The 22767-nt window shown below is 42.5% G+C and overlaps 1 protein-coding gene across 5 annotated transcripts in view; it reads right to left on the reverse strand.

The window, feature by feature from the left end:
* Positions 1–22767, reverse strand: part of EFCAB6 (EF-hand calcium binding domain 6) — a 158218-nt gene that overhangs the window by 85373 nt on the left and 50078 nt on the right. For all 5 annotated transcript variants that reach the window (XM_075899557.1, XM_025187059.2, XM_075899552.1 and 2 more), the window contains 4 exons: positions 21019–21146; positions 18330–18478; positions 4393–4503; positions 4023–4143 (listed from right to left, as the gene is read on the reverse strand). In XM_075899557.1, the coding sequence (XP_075755672.1) occupies positions 4023–4143; positions 4393–4503; positions 18330–18478; positions 21019–21146 (509 nt within the window). The remainder of the gene's footprint in view (positions 1–4022; positions 4144–4392; positions 4504–18329; positions 18479–21018; positions 21147–22767) is intronic.

A 22767-nucleotide genomic window follows, 5' to 3' on the forward strand; every position in this document is an offset into this window, starting at 1 on the left:
TATATTGTATAGCATGGGGATGTGATAATGATACTATAGTTGAGAAGCTTCAGGGGTAGCCAAATGAGTCTGTTACAGAAAAAAAAACAACAAATGGTCTGGTAGCACTTTATAGACTAACGAAACATGTAGATGGTATCATGAGCTTTGGTGGGCACAGCCCACTTCTTCAGATGACCAGCACATCCTAAACTCATAACTTCAGTCATCTGAAGAAGTGGGCTGTGCCCACCAAAGCTCATGATACCATCTACATGTTTCGTTAGTCTATAAAGTGTTACCAGACCATTTGTTTGGTTTTTTTTACTATAGTTGAGGTTCAACTTACTTTATATCAAGGGTGGGGAAACTAAGGCCCGGGGTGCGGATGTGGCTCCTGGCTTGCTTGGATCCGGCACCTGAGGCTCAGGGCTCCTCCCAGCATTGGGGAACTCATGCTGGCACGCCAGCCATTCTGCAACCTCCCCGTGAAGCTGGAGCACACCAAATCTGCTAACCTAGGCCTCGCTGGGCTCTGGTGTGTGAGGGGAATGTGGGGAGTGTCTTTTACCTTCTCAGTCAGGGGCCACATCAGTGAGGGTTTGTTTTTTTCTTTTTTTGCTTCTCACTTGTGTGCGGCCCCCAACTGATTTTTCTGTGGGTCAGTGGCCCCCAACCCTGAAAAAAGGCTCCCCACCCCTGCTTTACATTATCATACTGACTTTGATCTCTTCCCTCATTTTGCTAAAATACAATAATTCTGTCTATTACTTCTCATGTTAGGTCACATGCCAGAGGGATATTTACTTAAGTTTGGGAATAATAGGACAAGGCCATTGAGAAATTTGAGAAGTTGCATATTTCAATTTGTGAATTTTTCCAAACTTCTTTGAAATATTTTCCAGAATAGTTTGGTCTACAAACATTTATGATATCTTTAATGTCAATGACAGTCAAAATCAAAATCAATGGAATGTCTCCTGTGTGTGTAACAGTAGCTGTGTACACAAATCTTTGCAGGATTACAATGTAATTTTGGAGCTAGCTATAGTTCCTTTGAACCTATAACAACTTCAGGAGCACTTGGAGAGGTTTACAATTTCCATAGACCATCAGATTTCATGGGTGGCTAGAAAACACTTTAGTGCCTTTTCTTGGGCTTTGATGTTTTCAGGGAACATTATTTAGGAAACAACTACACTCAGATTGCACTGCTTGCCCAGTTTTACAAATAAAAGTAATGCTCATGAAAGCTCCCAGATTGAATTTTTAAATGTATCCACACAATAAATGCATCCACATGAAAACACTGGAAGGTCTGTGGTGGAAATCAGCATTTAGCAATGCTTTCAGAAACTGGGACGTGGTGGACAATCAATAGTAAAAACTAACAAACTATGTGGAGATTAACAAAGAACAGCAGCATGCTAAAAATGTTCTGAAATAGAAATATACTACAATTTATGGAATTTAGTTGTACATAAGTTTACAAGATGAAAATGAATAACACGATAAAATATAACTCAACTGAGCGTAGAATTATGTAGAGTAAATATAATAAATATAATGAGAGTTTCCATCACCAAATATCAAAAAATGAATTATACTAAGAAAATAAAAAATAAAATAAAAACATTTTCATCTGTGGCTTTTCACAGGGGAGAGGACAATTTAGCCCCCTGGATGTCATATTTCCCTCCTATATGGAACTTGATTAATGAAGAATTAAAGTAGAGTAATATAATTAATGCCAGTCAAGATGGATGTTTGGAAAAATAGACCTTGTCAAGTGAATTAGATATCTATTTTATGACATTTTGATTAAGAAACTAGAATGATACAGAATTGAATATGGCACACATTAAATTGATTAAAAATTATCTAACTAACATATTTTAAGATGTAAATATAAATGGGGAATCACTGTGCTTCTAGTAGGGCCCTGCAAGGAATTGGCTGTTGGCCCTAAGTTACGTAATATTTTTACCAATGACCCAGAAGAAAACAAAATCACTCACTGATAAGTTTAGAGATGACACAAAGATTGGGGGAGTGGTAAATTAGAGATATAGATATCTAAATCACTTGATAAGCTGGGCACAAGCAAACAATGTGTTTCAATGCAGCTAAATGTAAAATCATGCGTGTAAGAACAAAAAATGCAGACCACGCATATAAGATGGGGAACTGGATCAAGGGAAACAGTTACTCTGAAAAAGACTTGAAGATCATGTCTCAGAGGGATACACCATGTTAGTCTGTATCTGCAAAAACAATGAAAAGTCCTGAGGTAATTTAGGGTATGTCTACACTACCCCGCTAGTTCGAACTAGCGGGGTAATGTATGCATACCGAACTTGCTAATGAAGCCCGGGATTTGAATTTCCCGGGCTTCATTAGCATAAAGCCGGCGCCGCCATTTTTAAAAGCCGGCTAGTGCGAACCCTGTGCCGCGCGGCTACACGCGGCATGGGCTAGATAGTTCGAACTACGTAGCCATTCCGAACTATCTGTACTCCTCGTGGAACGAGGAACGAGGAGTACAGATAGTTCGGAATGGCTACGTAGTTCGAACTATCTAGCCCGTGCCGCGTGTAGCCGCGCGGCACGGGGTTCGCACTAGCCGGCTTTTAAAAATGGCGGCGCCGGCTTTATGCTAATGAAGCCCGGGAAATTCAAATCCCGGGCTTCATTAGCAAGTTCGGTATGCATACATTACCCCGCTAGTTCGAACTAGCGGGGTAGTGTAGACATACCCTTAGAGACTAACAGATTTATTAGGACACAAGCTTTTGTGGGTAAAACCCCCTCCTCATATGAATTGGAGTGGAGTGCATTAACCAGTTAAGATCCTTATTTGATCTTAAGTTGATAGCAGTGAATTTGCAAATGAACTCCAGTTCAGCTGTCTCCCTTTGTAATCAGGTTTTGAAATTCTTTTATAAAAGGATGGCTACTTTCAAATCCATTACCAGGTAGGTTAAAAATGTTCCCCCAAACTACATGTTTGTGTACATTACCATTCCTGATGTCTTATTTGGAGCTCAGTCATGGCTTTGCCATGAGCCCTGAGTACAAGTCTGTTGTGCTGCCCGCAGGAGCAGCCTAGGAAGCAGATTATGACTGAGCCACAATCTACCTCCCAGTTTCCTCATTCTCAGGTATCCCCTTGTATCTGGCACAGCCTACATCCCTTGGCATATTCACAGCTGTGCTACTTGGGAGAGGCAAAGTCAGACTCTTGACCAGAGACAGGGGTGACATGTTGAGGAAAGGGTGATGAAGGGTCACATGCCCCTAATACCGTGGGGGGGAGAGGGACAAGAGGTCAGCAGATAACATAAAGAACAGAGCTGTCCTTATAGAACTGCACCTCTCCCAATCCACCTCTCCCTAACTACGTGACCCAGGAGATTAGCAGGGGGCCTGGTGCCAGCAGCAGGAGTTGGGTCCCCCACACTCATCAACAGTAGGAAGTGGAGCAACTCAAGCCCACTCTACTCTCCTGGCTCCCAGCCACATCACTCAAGGGAGGTGGCTTAGGGGAAGGGGTGAAACTGTTCCCCACGCTCACTGGGGCAGGGATTTTGGGGAAGGAGTGGAGTGGAGACAGAACCTAGGACAAAGTTGGGGTGGGAGCAGGAAGGAGTCACATGGGAGGGCAGTCTCTGCTGATCTGAGGTAGCAAGAGGGAAATGACAGTTGGGTCATGTCTTGAGTCTGGATAAAGCACATTTGTTTCAGCACTTACTATGAATGTAAGTAGCCATGACATTTGTACTAGGGTGGAGGACAGAAGGCAAGAGAAGGCAGCAGTACCTCAAAGCGATTTTGGGGATGGGACAAGATGTTTGGGAAAGGGTGAAGAAACCAGATGAAAGGAAAGACTTGCTTGGCAGGAGGGTTAGGATCTGAGAGGTTGTTGGGTACTTGTCAAGAGGTTGCTGGGTAGCTCAAGAGGTTAAAAACTCCATCAGTCTGTGAATGTGTTAACTCATGCACAGAGTCTCAGCATTGTAAGGGTAAAAAATAAAGTCTCTTACTGTATCAATCATGAGAAATGCCTGCTTCAGAGATGGATATGCACTTTGGATGTGTCTGCGCAGCTTTAGAAAAACCCTGTCACTTGAGAAAGCTTCATCCATTACTCTGATTGGGTTTACCCTACAACAGGAAAACATGGTGGACATAAGGTTCTCATCTCTCATCTTCTTACTCTTCAGTGTAGGGAGAAAATATAAACTTATTAAGTCCAAGAACTTAGTAGGATTCAAAAATATACTTAGACATTTATATAGATAAGATGAATATTACTTGAAGTAAATGTAATCAACAATTATTTCACTAAACATAATTTTCCATCAAGTTCAAATTCACCTTGAACAACAACAACAACAAAAATCTCCTACTTACCTGTGGTTTTTTCTTATAGGAATTATCTGTCTATTTTCATATATCACAGGGTTCTGAAACTTCTGTAAAAATTGATGCCAGGCAATTTTACCTGTGGCTTTAAATCCAAATCTGGTCAAACAAAAAGGTAAGGACTGTTTAAAAAGATGTCCTTTCTAAACACTGTCATAATTACATTTTCCAAAAAGAATCTTGGATTGTGACAGCAATTCATGTAATCTATTCTGAGATTATGTATCTCGCACTATGGCAAATTTCAATAAAAAAACAAGTCAGGCCAAATGCCCTTCTGAGTTTTACTAGTCTAGCTAAAGAAAGAACAAAACCTGATCAGAACTAGACCTGATCAGATGGTTCTGTTTTTATTTAAAAAAAAACCCTTACATTTAGAAGTGTTAGAATGCAATTAAAAGGCATTACAAGCCAGATTCTGTCAACTTCACTCAACCTGAGTAGTATTTGACTCTGTGAATAATTCCTTTGAAATCAATGGTTTTGTCCCACTGAAGTCAGTGGCATAACTCCCAATTTCAAAAATTAACCCACTTACTGGTGTCACATACCCATTACAGTTCAGTGGCAGTGAGAGAAAATTTATTAAAAAACCTGGGAAATAGCTTGATAATCGTATTTGTAAGACTCAGACAACTTGTATTTTCAATCCCCCTGCCGCTCAGATCTTTCCCATGTAAAATTTCCAGGGTTCTACTAAATCACTCAAGAGTACACTGCAGAGAACAATTCTGCACTGGAAACAAGCAAACAGATGAATTTTGCTCTGCATCAGTGTCCCCAAGATCCTCACAACAAGAGGCCTTTCCACGTGTGTGACTACCCCCTTTTTAAGGTACCTCAACACGACCTCAGACAACTACTCTCATGGCAACAGGGAGCTGGAAAGTGCACAGCATGACTACTAAGGATGAGAACAAATGCAACAGTGCAGGACTTCAGCATGGATCCCTGAGCCTCCACACAGTTTGAAGACAGGCTCCCTTTTCTGCAGGATAGAGAATTTCTACCCCAGCTAGATGTAATAGAATTGTTGAAAAACTATCATCACTGAGATTATCTCCCAGAAAGCCTCTTTCAATGGGTTTTATCATGGGAGGCGATGAATCAGATCCAAGAAGTACTTAGCACCTGGAACACCCATCTCAATGGGAAATACACATGGCTCGGACCTTATTTAGCTTTTCCTGACCACAAAACTATCTTTTCCATCCTTAATTTTCATGGGTCAAATCCAGAAATGTTACCTACACAAAATACACATTGAATTCACTCGGAGTAAAACTTGAGTGAAGTCTTCAGGATTTCATGATTCCAAAGCAAACTTACAGCTAATAGGAAGTACAGGCAGTCCCTGACTTACGCGGATCCGACTTATGTCGGATCCGCACTTACGAACGGGGCTTTTCTCGTCCCGGAGCTCGCGGGCGGCAGGACCGCCCAGAGCGCAGCGGTCCCACGAGCGCGTCCTCTGGGGCGAGAAAAGCTGCTCTGGGTCTCCCTGGTGTGCTGGGGGGGGGACTCCCCAGCACAGCAGGGAGACCCAAGCAAAGCCGCACAGGCGGCAGACCCCGCTGCCCGTGCGGCTTTGCTCCTTTGCCCCGGACCTCTGCGCCTCCGCGGCTTTGCTCGGGTCTCCCTGGTCTGCTAGAGGGGGAGGGGGCGCAGCTAGTGCGCCCCCCCCCCCAGCAGACAAGGCTTTTGTTGCAGGACGCCTGGGGTAGAGCAGCTGGGGTGCTGCTGGGTTGGTCCTGCGGGGACCTACCCGGCAGTGCCCCAGCTGTTCTGTCCCAGGAGTCCAGATTCAGCCGCTGTTGAAACTGATCAGCAGCTGATTCCAGGAAGCCGGGGGCAGAGCAACTCTGCCTAGGGCTTCCTGTAGTCAGCCGCTGATCAGTTTCAGCAGCAGCTGAATCTGGAGCCAGTTCCGTCTTACACACAAATTCAACTTAAGAACAAACCTATAGTCCCTATCTTGTACGTAACCCAGGGACTGCCTGTAGTTAGCTCTAATTCAGAACCTTTCATCCATAGATCTCAAATTGCTTTACAAAGACGATAAGAAGTTATCTAGAGCAGTAACTATGATTTTTTGAGATGTGTGTCAATTGTAGGTATATGTGCATCTCTGAGCCTCTAATTAGAGATTGTAGGTAGTAGTGTCTGTAGAGCCTACACATGCACTTTCCCATACTATGTAGCACCAAATGTGCAAACCATCCTTAGTTCCTCCTCTACTACAGAGCTCCCTATCGAGAACTCTGCAATAGAGGAAAGAAGGATGGGCTGTGGAGCATTTATAGGGATACACCTCTCAAAGAATCATCATTACTACAAAAGGTAACTTCCTCTTCTTTTCAAGTAGTGTCCCTATGGGTGCTTCTATGTAAGTGACTTCACAGCAGTATCCATGGAGGACTGGGGCTTCAGAGTGGAGCTTACTATTGAAGACAGTACTGTGCAGCTGAAGATGGCATTGGACTGAGTCCCGGTGATCACATAGTATTCTGAAAAAGCATGGGCAGGGGCCTAAGAGGAATTAGTTGATTCATATGAAAGATGGGCTGTGAAGGGCAGATGTGCCATCAGGATTGCTATTACTCCTATTCTTCTAGCGGAGGTACTGGCAACCAAAAATACTGTCTTCATGGACAGGTGTGTGAGACAAGTTGCTATAGCTCAAAGGGTGGTCTTTTCAAGGCTCTCAGAACTAGATTAAGAACCCAGGTTGAAGTGTGTGGTCTCACATGTGTGAAGAAGTTTCCCTTGCTCTTAAGGAATCTATACATCATTGTGTGAGTGAACACTGATTTGCTTAGTGTGACCTTCTTTGGGGAGTAGGCAGATTTGAGACACATCTGCAGATGCTTCATGAACAACTGAGCATGTGGAGTGACGAATGTGCATGCTATAGGTAGTTCCTAGCTAATGCACAAAGATTATGCCTTCTCAGTAGAGTGCTTACTCCTGTCCCTGGGTGCTGCTGACTTGGTGGCCTTGCCCATCGGATACATTAGCTTGTCAATGATACCTGGGCTGAGACTGTCACAGTGTAAATGGGACCGAGGACATCATGCACACCAGAGATTGTCAGCAGATATCTAGGGGCTCACTGTTGGGATTTTCCACACTCTTTTACAATTCACGAGCAGGGTCAGTGCATTGTTTTTTCAACTAAGAGCCTTTGTATATCATGTCTGCCAAATGACTTTTGGTGCAGGTCCAAAGAGAGTTGGAGAGCTGCCCCCATGAAGATGATCGTCTGGGCTCTCTATCCTTATGGGACCTGGGCCAGAGATGCTGGCAAACACCACACTTTTGTTGCATGTAGCTTTCCCCCAAGGCAGTGCATGCACTGGAAGTGCTTGTCTGCAACAGGAGCCCTTCTTGAAGCCTGATGAATGGGGGCAGGTTCCCCAGTAAGGAAAAAAGCAAGAAAAAAAACAAAATTTATTTTTTTTAAGGAGAAAATATAAAAAGAGAGAGAAAAAAATCAACAACTATGACTAAATACTAATAGGCTAACTAACTATAAAAATGCAAAATCAAAAGCAATGGTCCTAATGGGTTGTGAATAGCTCCCTCTCTTGCCAGAGGCAGTTGAGAAGGAACTGAGGGGGATTAACCCATGTACCCTTAGGCACATGACTGAAAGAAGAAGTTTAAGTTACAGATGGGAAACTGAAGCACAGCGAGATAAAGTGCCCAAGGTCACTGAGAAGGCTAGTGGCAGAACTAGGACCAGAACCCAAATCGCCAGAGTCCCAGTATAGTGTTCTATCTACGGGGCCTTGTGTATTAACTAATTTTCTTTTTAAAAACTTCCATAATTGTACAGGACTTTCAAAAATTCATCTTCCATTATAGAATCATAGAATCATAGGACTGGAAGGGACCTCGAGAGGTCATCGAGTCCAGCCCCCCGCCCTCAAAGCAGGACCAAGCTCTGTCTACACCATCCCTGACAGATATCTATCTAACCTGTTCTTAAATATCTCCAGAGAGGGAGATTCCACCACCTCCTTTGGCAATTTATTCCAATATTTGACCACCCTGACAGTTAGGAATTTTTTCCTAATGTCCAATCTAAACCTCCCTTGCTGCACTTTAAGCCCATTACTCCTTGTCCTGTCCTCAGAAACCAAGAGGAACAAATTTTCTCCTTCCTCCTTGTGACGCCCTTTTAGATATTTGAAAACCGCTATCATGTCCCCCCTTAATCTTCTTTTTTCCAAACTAAACAAGCCCAGTTCATGAAGCCTGGCTTCATAGGTCATGTTCTCTAGACCTTTAATCATTCTTGTCGCTCTTCTCTGTACCCTTTCCAATTTCTCCACATCTTTCTTGAAATGTGGTGCCCAGAACTGGACATAGTACTTCAGCTGAGGCCTAACTAGTGCAGAGTAGAGCAGCAGAATGACTTCACGAGTTTTGCTTACAACACACCTGTTGATACAACCTAGAATCATATTTGCTTTTTTTGCAACAGCATCACACTGTTGACTCATATGCAACTTGTGGTCCACTATGACCCCTAGATCCCTTTCCGCCATGCTCCTTCCTAGACAGTCGCTTCCCATTTTGTATGTATAGAACTGATTGTTCCTTCCTAAGTGGAGCACTTTGCATTTCTCTTTATTAAACTTCATCCTGTTGACCTCTGACCATTTCTCTAACTTGCTAAGGTCGTTTTGAATTATGTCCCTATCCTCCAAAGAAGTCGCAACCCCACCCAGTTTGGTATCATCTGCAAACTTAATAAGTGTACTCTCTATCCCAATATCTACATCATTGATGAAGATATTGAACAGTACGGGTCCCAAAACAGACCCTTGAGGAACTCCACTTGTTATCCCTTTCCAGCAGGATTTAGCACCGTTAACAACAACTCTCTGACTACGGTTATCCAGCCAATTATGCACCCACCTTATCGTGGCCCTATCTAAGTTAGATTTGCCTAGTTTATCAATAAGAATATCATGCGAGACCATATCAAATGCCTTACTAAAGTCTAGGTATATGGCATCCACCGCTTCTCCCTTATCCACAAGGCTCGTTATCCTATCAAAGAAAGCTATCAGATTAGTTTGGCATGACTTGTTCTTCACAAACCCATGCTGGCTATTCCCTATAACTTTATTACCTTCCAAGTGTTTGCATATGATTTCCTTAATTACCTGCTCCATTATCTTCCCTGGGACAGACGTTAAACTGACCGGTCTGTAGTTTCCTGGGTTGTTCTTATTCCCCTTTTTATGGGCACAATATTTGCCCTTTTCCAGTCTTCTGGTATCTCCCCTGTCTTCCATGATTTTTCAAAGATCATAGCTAAAGGCTCAGATACCTCCTCTATCAGCTCCTTGAGTATCCTGGGATGCATTTCATCAGGACCTGGTGACTTGCTGACATCTAACTTTCCTAAGTGATTTTTAACTTGTTCTTTGTGTATCCTATCTTCTAAACTTACCCTCTCTCTGCTTGTATTCACTACGTTAGGCACACCTCCAGACTTCTCGGTGAAGACCGAAACAAAGAAGTCATTGAGCATCTCCGCCATTTCCAAGTTTCCTGTTACTGTTTCTCCCTCCTCACTGAGCAGTGGGCCTACCCTGTCCTTGGTCTTCCTCTTGCTTTTAATGTATTTATAAAAGGTCTTTTTGTTTCCCTTTATGCCTGTAGCTAGTTTGAGCTCATTTTGTGCCTTTGCCTTTCTAATCTTGCCCCTGCATTCCCGTGTTGCTTGCCTATATTCATCCTTTGTTGTTTGTCCTAGTTTCTATTTTTTATGAGACTCCTTTTTTATTTTGAGATCATGCAAGATCTCCTTGTTAAGCCAAGCTGGTCTTTTGCCATATTTTCTATCTTTCCTACACAGCGGAATTATTTGCTTTTGGGCCCTTAACAACGTCCCTTTGAAATACTTCCAACTCTCCTCAGTTGTTTTTCCCTTCAGTCTTGCTTCTCATGGGACCTTACCTACAAGTTCTCTGAGCTTATCAAAATCTGCCTTCCTGAAATCCATTACCTCAATTGTGCTGGTCTCCCTTCTACCTTTCCTTAAGATCATGAACTCTATTATTTCATGATCACTGTCCCCCATACTGTCTTCCACTTTCAAGTTCTCAACTAGTTCCTCCCTATTTGTTAAAATCAAATCCAGAACAGCTTCTCCTCTGGTAGCTGAAACAGAAAGTTGTCTCCAATTCAGTCCAGAAACTTATTGGATAGCCTGTGCCCTTCTGTGTTAGTTTCCCAACATATGTCTGGATAGTTGAAGTCCCCCATCACCACCAAATCTTGGGCTTTGGATATTTTTGTTAATTGTTTAAAAAAGGCCTCATCCACCTCTTCCACCTGGCTAGGTGGCCTGTAGTAGACTCCTAGCATGACATCACCCTCATTTTTTACCCCTTTTAGCTTAACCCAGAGACTCTCTACACAGCTATCTCCTACGTTCATCTCCACTTCAGTCCAAGTGTGTACATTTTTAATATACAAGGCAACCCCTCCTCCCTTTTTTCCCTGTCTGTCCTTTCTGAGCAAGCCGTACCCTTCCATAACAACATTCCAATCATGCGTCCCATCCCACCAGGTTTCTGTAATACCAATGATATCATAGTTGTATTTATTTGTTAGCAATTCCAGTTCTTCCTGCTTATTACCCATACTTCTCACATTTGTATATAGGCATCTAAGATACTGATTTGATCTTGCCTCCCTGTTGTGCCCTGACCCTCCTTTCTTCTTGCCATTATAGGCCATAGTCCCCCCCATTTCCAACCCATCTCCCATGTCCTCTTTTAATTAAATAGAATATATATATTATAAAAGGGAGGACATTGTTTGGTGAAGATTGTAATAACATGAGTATTGGATAAAACCAGATGAGTTATAGTCTATTATCCATGCATTACAAAATGCCAAATATTTAAGAATGTTGAAGGAATCTTAAGCGCCACTGCCAAGCATCTGGGATCTTTACAAAAATATTAAATCATGGAAATCAAATACTAAGCCAACCTAAAATGGGTAGCTAAAAATTACAATCACCATTGTCAGGACCAGAAAACATCTGTAACAAAATTGCCTTCGCTCTTTCAAACAAATATATAGTTCACTGAAAGCCTGATTAAGTAAACATGGTTTCCATCAAGACCTGAATGAAGGCTCCCTAACAGGGGTCTGGCACATCACCAAAGGAGTGAGTTGCATAAGAGCGAGCCCCACTGTTGTCAGGTTTGGCCTTTGGAACAGACAACAAGAATATCCTCCAGTCATACTTCTTCACATGTAAAGGGGCATGCATGGCAAAGACCCAAGACAAACCTAAGACACAAAAATATTATTCATGCAGGGAAGTTAAATTGTGGTGGCATTCCTTTGTTCAGCATAAATAACTCTTCCTGTAATCTCAGCTCCATGCATTTATATTTGCGATGTAAAAAAGTTTCAAAAGTCACAATGATGGGACATCGAATGAGTGTGAAATTTGGAACTAACATGAGTGATATGCTCTAGGACTAACAAGAGTGATATCCTTTGAAGTGAAGTAAATATTAATGATGTGTCTACAATATATTTAATCTTGCTGCAAGGGGACTTACAGTGAGAGAGGAGTTCTTAGGTAACAGGGTCTTCTGTTATTCAGTGGTAAAATTCTAGCCCTATATAGTCAATGACAACATGTCATTAACATCAATGATTTCACTACTGAGGTTTACGACATACAGGCTTTGTCTACACTAGACCAAGACTGGCTTAAGATACACAACTCCAGCTACATAAAATGCATAAAATGCGCAGCTGGAATCACCTTACCTTAAGCCAAGCCTTGGCAGTGTCCACACTGTGGGAGGCCAATGGGAGCAAATGTTCCCGTCGGCTTCCCTTACTCTTTGCAAAAGGAGAGGTACTGGACGCCAGTGGGAGTTGCCCTCAGCTTTTGTTTTATGGGTCTATACTAGACCTACTAAATCAAACACCAGAAAATCAACATCCAGAGTGTTGATTTTCCAGTAAGTATACACATGCCCAAAAATTATGATGCATTGTTACCTATAAATAGTTCCCTGCCTCACCTAATGTGGGCAGCTATGATGGGGTATCCACAGGCCTGCCAACAGTGGAGACAAAGGGGGCAACTGTCCCAGGGCCTGGTGATTCAAAAGAGCCAAGGGCTCTGGGCCACTGATGCTGCTACTGTGGCTACAGGGACAGCCAGCGCCCTGGGCCCTTTAAATCGCTACCAGAGCCCTGGGTGGCGCAGTCCAGGTGGTGCTGAAGGGCTGGTGAGGGGAGACTAGCCCCAAGCCCTGCTCCTTCTGCCTGAGGCCTCAATCCTTCCAGGAGAGCACAGAGCTCCCACTCCCCACATCTTGCCCAGGGGCCTGGCCATTCTGCTGGCCACCCTGGCTATCCACCTCACACAAAGACTGAGCAGATTAAAAAAGGCCAACTAAATTTATATGCTTCAAATGGAAGAAAGCCAGAGCCAGATAAAGTCTAACTGAAGCGCAGCTGAGCAGGCGCAAGTTGGGCTTGTACAAAGCCCGAAAGTTGAGAGCAAAAAGCAGGGCAGGGACAAGCTCTGTGGTTACTCCTGAGAGAGAAAAGGAATTGGCCAGGAACCCCAAGGAGTGCTAGTAACCCAGGGATCTTGTTCTGAACTACAGAGTCAGGAAAGAAGCTAGAGGGGTGGGGTAGCCACTGGAAGCAAAGGATATTCAAGTTGACAGATCCAGAAATGAGCCCGGGGATAGAAAAGTGAGGTAGGGAAAAGCCCAGGGAAATAATAACAGGGTCTGTGATTAACTAAATTATGGTTGGAAGTTTCAGGGGGTAGCTGAGTTAGTCTGTACAGGATAAATTTAAAAACAACAAATGGTCTGGTAGCACTTTATAGACTAACAAAACATATGGATGGTATCATGAGCTTTCATGAGCACAGCCCACTTCTTCAGATGACTGGAGTATTGAGGTTAGGATGTGCAGACCCAAAATAAGTAGGGGAGAGGGAAGGGGGGAGGGAGGGGGAAAAAAGGAAGGAGGTGGGAAACAAGGGTGCCAAAGCTTGAGATGATGGGCCGAGATTTCCAGGTTTGTTTTCACAAACAAAGCTGGAAACCTGGAAACAAACCTGGAAATCCCCGACAGTCTATCATCTCAAGCATTGGTACACTCATAACAGGATTATCTGGCTATATCGACTCCTTCCTCAGACCCTATGCTACCAGCACTCCTAGCTACCTCTGTGACACCACTGACTTCCTGAGGAAACTTCAAAACATCAGTAATCTACCTGAAAATACCATCCTGGCCACTATGGATGTATAAGCCCTTTACAGCAACATTCCACATGAAGATGGATTACAGGCCATCAGGAACACCATCCTCGATAACAGCACTGCACACCTGATAACAGAGCTCTGTGACCGTCCTCATCCACAACTACTTCCGATTCAGAGACAATTTGTATCTCCACGTCAGCGGCACAGCCATGGGCACCCGCACAGCACAACAATATGCCAACATCTTTATGGCTGACCTTGAACAACATTTCTTCAAGCCCTCGCCCCCTAACACTCTTACTTTACTTACGCTACATCAATGACATCTTAATCATATGGACCCACGGAAAAGAGACTCTTGAAGAATTTCACAAAGACTTCAACAACTTCCACCCCACCATCAACCTCAGCCTGCACTAGTCCACACGATAAATTCACTTCCTGGATACTACAGTACAGTTAAATAATGGACACATTTCCACAACCCTATACTGAAAACCCATCAGCCACTACACTTACCTTCATGCCTCCAGCTTCCATCCCAGACACATTTCTCAATCTACTGCATACAGCCAAACCCTAAGATACAACTGGATTGGCTCCGATCCCACAGACAGAGACAAACACCTACAGGATCTTTATAGAGTATTTCACCCACCTGGAGAAGTGAAAAAACAGATTGACAGAGCCAAAAAAGTACCCAGACATGAACTACTTCAAGACATACCCAAAAGAGAAAATAACAAAATTCCACTTGTCATTACCTACACTCCACAACTCAAACCCCTCCAACGCATTATACACAATCTGCAACCCACCTTGGAAAATGATTCCTCACTCTGAGGCCTTGGGGGAAAAGCCTGATCTCGCTTACAGACAACCCCCCAATCAGAAACAAATTCTTTCTGGTCACCATGCTACACAACCACATCATAAGCATCCAGGAACCCAGCCCTGCAATCAGCCATGGTGCCAACTCTGCCCACATATCTATACAAGTGAATTCATCACTGCAGCCAACAACATAAGCTACCAAATCAAAGGCTCATTTAACTGCACATCCAGTAATTTGATCTATGCCATCAAATGCTGGAAATGCCTCACTGCTCTATATACTGGATAAACTGGACAGTCCCTTCGGGAAAGATATACATCAGATATACGTAAAGGGAACATATAGAAACCTGTTGGAGAACACTTCAATCTACCTAATCACTCTTTAAAAGATCTCCAGGTGGCTGTCTTGTCACAAACCAATTCTACAAGCCAAATACACAGAGAGGCATTGGAATTACAATTCATCCACAAATTCAGTTCTCACACTGATGGCCTCCTCAATCGAGATAACGGATGGCTGGGACATTATCAGCCTAACATTCAATGAAGGTACCAACAGCTCTTTGTCTGTGTAGATTCTTGCATTAGTACCCTTCCTATCTAATTACTATCCTATGATCCTTATCTGGTTCTTTTAACTATTCAATCTTTAGGTGCTTATAGGTTACCAGTTCTGCCTACTTGTTTTTCCCTTTGATATTTTTGTACCCTCTGCTCCTTGTTTCCTGCCCCCTTCCTTTTTTTCCTTCCCCCCCTTTTTCTTCTCCCCTATTTATTTTGGGTCTGCACATCCTAAACTCAATACTCAGTCACTTGAAGAAGTAGACTGTGCCCACAAAAGCTCATGATACCATCTACATGTTTTGTTAGTCTATAAATTGCTACCAGATCATTTGTTGCTTTTTAAGTTTAAATTATGGTTGTTAGGCATAGGGTCCCTTGGTTGGAACCTGGAATAATGGATAAGCCTGGATTTCCCGCCAGCCCCTGGAAAAATGGCCCTAGATCTGGACTTGGACTAGAAGGCTGCCTGCGGGGCTTATGGATAGCTTGTCCTGGGGGACTTGGACCCTCAGAAGAAACAGACTAAATAGTGACTTTACTCCTCTGGCAGGGTCACGAAGAGGGAGCACCCCAAGTCCCAGAAAGAGAGAGAGCCCATGAAGCAAGCAACCAGTTAGAAAAGGGGGCCAAACCTGATCCCCAGATCCAGTCACAAGGTGTAATAACAGTGAGTGAACGCTGTTACGGCTCATATAACATTCCCTATCAGTTTTTCTTATTTTCATTATCAGCCTAGATGAAGCTATATATGCATTACAGCAACACAACTATGAGAAAGCTGTGTTGTTAGTTTTACACTGGTGCATCTTTTGAATTATCTTATCTGAGAAATATCACTTGAAAGATATAGTATATTTAGGCTGGAATATTTCTGTTTATAGCATCATTAAAGTGATACTATATTTTGTCAATGTCTAGAGAAAATTCCAATGGAAAAATGCATGTAGAAATCTTTCCATTATGTGCTTGTGTTCAACAGCAAGATTTACTTTAAGATTTAAAACTAGCAAGTGACACAAACTGAAGAAACTATAATAGCAATATTTTTGACAAAGTAATAGTTGATCACTGTTATATCACATTGTGAATGACTAGAAGAAAATCAGATTTATCTGTTGAATGCACAAAGCAATATGGTTACTGCAGATGATATTCTCTCACTGCACCTGCTGCTATAAAATGTCTATCTGCAGTGAGGCCTTTAAAGTTAACTAGAGCATACAAGAAAAAAAATCCAACTGATTTATTTTCACGGATGGTCCTACTTTCACACAAATGAGTTTAAGTATGTAAACTATATTATGGAATCCTTAAATAGTAACATATGATCTGGTTCCTGCTTTGCTCACATGCTAAGAACTGACTTGTGTGCTTTGCAGCACTATAGGCAACCTCTGCATTTACGATCTAATTGGTTCCTGCAGAATTGTCGTAAGTCAAGCCATCGTAAGTTGAACCCTTTTTTCCCCATAGGTGCAATGATTAAAATGGGGGTTCCATTCCTGGCCCGCTTTGCCTCCTGGGAGTTGTAGTCTGAGGTGTGAGCTGCTCCCAGAGCCAGCAGGAAGCTGTGCTGGGAGAAGGTGGCAAGGCACAAGCTGCTCCCAGAGCCGGCTTGGGGCTGTGCCAGGTGAAGGTGGTGGCTGTAGCAAGGCAGTCGTAAATGCCGGGGGTCGTAAGTTGGGCAGTCATAAGTTGGGGGTCGCCTGTATTTAAGACTCAGCAATCTCTGTTTTTGTTAAAGATCAAGTTCAGAAGTTAAATTGTTCTTCTTCCTTGGCCATATCGTCTTAGGCTATCTTCTGGCTATTTTCTTCTTGCAGATTTTGATCTCTATGTATAAGTGTGGATCCAGATTGATCCAAAAAAAGCTGAAGAATATCCATATTCTGGCTTTAAAAGGGGAATGTAGATTTGAGGAGTTGGCTAGCTGAGGGCAGGCTGAGTCCCAAATCCAGAAGTGAAATCACTACATCATCTAGCTCCTCAATGTTGCTATAGTAACCTTGAGGTTACTTCCGGTATATCAAAACAGCTATTCCGTGTCTTGACAGCACACACGTTATTTTAAAATATCTTTCAAAATAACGGGCACGCTATTCCGATGTCCCTGTAAACTTCATTCTACGACGATTAAAGGACATTTTGGAACAGCGTTTATTTTGAAATCTGGCACTGTGTAGACAGAGCCAAATTATGAAATAAACTATTTCAAAATATACTTGAAATGAGCTACACAATTTATGTAGCTCAAATTGCATAGCTTATTTTGAGCTAGGGATGCAGTGTAGATGCATGCATGCATAGTGATTCCTGATGACCACTCCCTAGTCAAAATGATTAGCATTGTAAGCCCCATTAAAGATATGCTGTACTTCATACTTTCATTTAACCCTGTAAACAGATGTATCTTTAAAAAGTGCAATAAAGTAATAGTGGTAATACTGGTTGAGGTGCTCTTCCAGTAAGTCACTAAATCCCTTATTTCTGGGATAAAGTAAGTACAGTAGTACATTATTTTTACATTTAAAAGTAAGTTTCCAACAAAATGTGCTAAGATATAACTTAGCCAATATCACAATATTTTCCAGGCACCAGCAGCAATCAGTATCTCAGTCAACACAGATAACTGCCATTGGTGTCAAGGTGCTTCACAGTGCCCTCAATCCATAGGGGTTGTCCTACTTTTCACATAGAGTTATAAATAAAATGTATGCTCTTCAAGACAGAGATTGTTTTAAATTGGTTTCTTATATAATGCTGACTACATGATTAATATCTAATAAAGAAATAATTAATAAATGTAATAATAATAATGAGTAATTATCATCTGAACCTAGAAGTCAATTTGAAAAAAAATATATTTGAGTATTAGGTTCTGAACATGCCCAGCATTAAATTTTAGTTATTTTTCAGTTATGATGATTTTTATGAATTTTATAAATTTCTCTTAAAGTTTCATCATTTACCTGAATGAAGAGAGTACTCGTCCCACTAGGAAGCTAAATATAACATGACAAACAAATAAAAGTAAGGCAATTCTGAGGGAAGATAATCACGCTATTGTGCCTAGCTACCTTACTGCTGCAAACATGGCCCGTTAGCTCATTCTATCAGATTTTACTGCAACACAGATACAAATGAGGCAAATTTACAAAGGAAATCACATAAAGTAATATTCAAGTTATGAGGCTGCAGCATTAAAAATGTCTCTAAAGAAAACAAAATTACTCTTACCTATTCATTAGCTCTTGAAAAGTTCCATTTGGTAACGGAAATACAAAGCCATTTATGACTGACTTTAAGTAATCCGAAGACACAAATCCACTCTGACTGACATCAAATGCTCTGAAGGCTTTTTCAATGTTCTGATAGGCAGAGTGAAGCTGAAATGGATACAATTTATAATGTTTTGTTCAGAAGAATCAAACTCATGAAGTTTTTAAAACAATAATGTATTTTTAAAAGACCTTTTCAAATGTTCTTCTCTGTAAATGGATCAAATAGGTTACCATGGCAAGCTCTGACTGTCAGATGTTTAATTAATAAGCTCACTACAAAACAGTATTTTCCAATCACAGAGAGTCAAGTGACAAGGCAGACAAGTTTCTCATAGAAAGGTAGAACATGTAATAATTCTACCTCAAAATTCTAAAATAGCTAAAAATACTGGTGGATCTGCCTGCTTGATAGATCTGTCTTAATATACTTGTAAAGACCCCCCCCCCTGTATAACTCAGTACCAAGCTCCTCTTTATTAAAATGGAGCATAATGAATGCTAAAAAAATTCTAAAAGAAACAGAATGGTTAATATTCCTGGTACATAAACATATTGCACATTTCTTTGGTTATTATGTTCATGGACTGTTGCAAAGAAATAAGGGGAGTGTTGTTTTGCTTATGGGACTTTCTGCAATTTTCAATAAAGATAATAAAATAGCAAGTAGATTGGTCTTATTTAGGGATGTAAGCAACTAGTCAACTATCTAATAGGGCAGTTCTCCCCAGCACTGTCTCAGAGGGGGAAAGGGGAGGCAGAGAGGGTTGCAGGGACCAGGCACGAGCCAGGAGTCAGCTGATTCCCGGCTTTTACCCACTCCCAGACACTGTGCCTCTGCTTTTTAAATGCATTAAGAGCCAGTAGTCTCTTAATGCATTTAAAAAGCAGAGGAATATCGGAGGGGGAGACGCTGGCACGAGCTGGGACAGCTCATTCCAGCCTTTTAATCCAGCCTAAACGTATTAAGAGCTACTGTAGCTCCCCCCGCTTATCCACTAATCAACTAGTTAATAACAATTCCATTGGCTAGTTGATTAAACTAAATTTAACCAAAAGTTCATTCAGTATTGTTTGCTGAATAATACAAACATTCCTTGGGCTCTTCATCTCCCTTTTTTGGTGCTCTAGCCTACTTTTTTCTGCTCTATTTGCTGTTAAATGAAAACTGCAGACATCACAGGGCAGAGATAATGTATGGAAAGGTCTCAGGAAGTCCAAAATAAATATCATGGGCTGACTTCATTTATAGGGTGATGAGATGTACCCAGTCACCTACCCAAGCACTAACCCTAACCTACCCTGACCTCAGAATCAAGATCTAAAGGGAAAGGTCAGGTGGTAACCCTATACCCTTTGTGCCTGCTGATCTCCATCCTGGTAGAACTTTCCAGTCATTTCAAGGCTGAGGAAGTACAGGTAGAGGCCTGTACAGCTGGATTTGTACTAAACCACTAATTCTGGTCCATAATCCTGACCCCTCATTTTCTCTATAGCCTTCTGAGGGTATGTCTACACTACCCCGCTAGTTCGAAATAGCAGGGGTAATGTAGTCATCCGCAGTTGCAAATGAAGCCCGGGATTTGAATTTCCCGGGCTTCATTTGCATGAAGCTGGCCGGCGCCATTTTTAAATGCCGGCTAGTTCGGACTCCGTGCCGCGCGGCTACACGCGGCACGGACTAGCTAGTTTGGATTAGGCTTCCACCTACGTGGAACGAGGTGTACAGCTAGTTCGGATTAGAAGCCTAATCCGAACTAGCTAGTCCGTGCCGCGTGTAGCCGCACGGCACGGAGTCCGAACTAGCCGGCATTTAAAAATGAAGCCCGGGAAATTCAAATCCCGGGCTTCATTTGCAACTGCGGATGACTACATTACCCCCGCTAGTTCGAACTAGCGGGGTAGTGTAGACATACCCTGAGAGAAGAGGTAGGTTCTTGAGGTAAAAGGACAGAACTGAAAGTCAGGAGATTTGGATTCTATTCCTCTGTCTACAACATAGGTTAAACATATGCATGGAAGTAGCAGTGCACGATCCTCCATGTTGTCCTTCCACCTTGCTCTGAAAGGATCCCCTCAAGGAATAAAGAGTTAATTCCTTCTCCATACCCATTAAGCCCTTAACTCCTGTATTCGTATGGGTGCCATTTATAAGTTCCATACATATTGAACTAGCAATAGCACTTTGGCCACTAAGCACTAGCTTATTTCATGTAGTTCATAAAATTAATTGCCAAATTATGGCAATTTTATTCATTACGGAGCTGGGTTGGATTCAGGCAAGTCATATACTGGTAGCTGTGAGAAGGGACAGATTCACATATAATTTGCCTGAGCCATTGAGTTTCAATATTTGTATTTTGTTTTAGCCTATAAAATTTGGTGCTGCCCTAGGTATTTATATACATTTGTAAATTTATGAACCTGACAATGTATGAAACCTTTAGAAAGTGCAATGAAACATAAAACTGCTACTTATTAAGGGCTTTTTAAAAAACAATACACATATTGCACACTGGAATTTTCTAGTGAAATTACTAATTGGTATCTTGAACTCCAAATCTTTCCGTGTAATCTCTTTTCTGTGTGACGTATGGCTCAACCTCTTCATATTTCAGAGTATTCAGACATGTTAAGGACTCCCTTACCTTTTTCCTAAAAGCCATCTCAATGTCATCTAGTGTGTATTCTATCAAACTACACTCAGTTGGTGAAGTCTGTAGTGACAGCTTATTCTGTTTCTGCATCTTGTCTGGTGTCTCCTCCCAGTTCGGTGCTGATAAGGAAAACTACATTTTAGCAAAATCACTCCTATTGTCACTTTCAAAGAAATAAAAGTAACTGGATTTCTTTTTGAAGACAATTTCTTGTTAAATCATTAGAGAAGTCTTCGTGTAAAAAAAAAAAAAAAAAGATAAGCCCAAAATACAACTGTTTTGTATTTCTCAGACTGTATTTACAGGGAAGACTAATAGGCACAATGCTTAGCATTTACAATAGTGTTTTATCTTGACTTTTCTTTAGGAGAATGAATTCATGTAGTTTACAATCTTAACAAATATGCTTGTTAGCATGTAACATCACAGAGTATTCTGATAGTTTTATCTCTTTAGCAAAACCATTACAGAGTAATTAGGCTCCTGAAAACATGATTTCAGTGTATGGATGACTACTCACCCACAGATCTCAAAAAAGCAAACATGCCTGCTAACCTTGAAAGAGCTGGTTTCTCTTGACTGATCCCTTTGTTTCTTTCACATTTTCCTAAATCTGTGTTCTTTCAAACTGCCCACAGCCCTTGAAAGAGCCTTTAGTTAATGTATGCCAAGTGTCCCCCATCAAAAGGCTTTCCTGTGAAGCATTCAAGCTAGAACAATCACCATCCAACATTGTCCACACTGTGCTTTTAGAGTGTACATTTTTCCAGGCAAGAGCTTTGCTATATCTCCCATATTTTGTTCAGTGTATAGCATCACTGTGCGAGACATGGCCCAGATTCTGACACCCTTTCTCTTGCTGAGTAGCATTTTACTCTTGGAGTACTCCATTTCAGTAGGACAGCCCATGAAGTATCAAAATCTGGTCATAAATAAGTAAAAATACCAACTCCAACTACAGGCAGGCCCCAGGTTACGTACAAGATAGGGACTGTAGGTTTGTTCTTAAGTTGAATTTGTATGTAAGTCGGAACTGGCGTCCAGATTCAGCCGCTGTTGAAACTGACCAGCAGCTGACTACAGGAAGCCCGAGGCAGAGCTGCTCTGCCCCGGGCTTCCTGGAATCAGCTGCTGATCAGTTTCAACAGCGGCTGAATCTGGACGTCTGGGACAGAGCAGTTGGGGTGCTGCCGGGTAGGTCCAGCTGCTCTACCCCAGGCATCAGCGAGAAAAGCCTGGTCTGCCCAGATGCGCCGCGGTCCTGCCGCCTGCGTCCTCCGCAGCGAGAAAAGCCGCTCCAAAAGGGTCCCCAGCAGACCAGAGAGACGCGGAGCAAAGCCACGGAGGACGCAGGCGGTGGGACCATGGCACGTCTCGGCGGTTCCGCCGCCCGCATCTAGATGCGGGTAGCTAGATGCAGGGAGATGTGGGCGGCGGGACCGCCGAGACATGCCGCGGTCCCGCCGCCCGCGTCTTCCGTGGCTTTGCTTCGCGTCTCTCTGGTCTGCTGGGGACCCTTTTGGAGCGGCTTTTCTCGCTGCGGAGGACGCAGGCGGCAGGACCGCGGCGCATCTGGGCGGTCCCGCCGCCCACGTCCTCCGCGGCGAGAAAAGCCCCGTTCGTATGTAGGGATCCGACATAAGTCGGATCCATGTAACTTGGGGACTGCCTTTACTCCTGTAATGCTTTTCATCAGTAGGTCTGGTCAATGCACAAAGTTGCACCTGATTCACCCAGGGC

Source organism: Pelodiscus sinensis, chromosome 1 (genome assembly GCF_049634645.1).
Source record: "Pelodiscus sinensis isolate JC-2024 chromosome 1, ASM4963464v1, whole genome shotgun sequence".
NCBI classification, from domain to species: Eukaryota; Metazoa; Chordata; order Testudines; family Trionychidae; genus Pelodiscus; species Pelodiscus sinensis.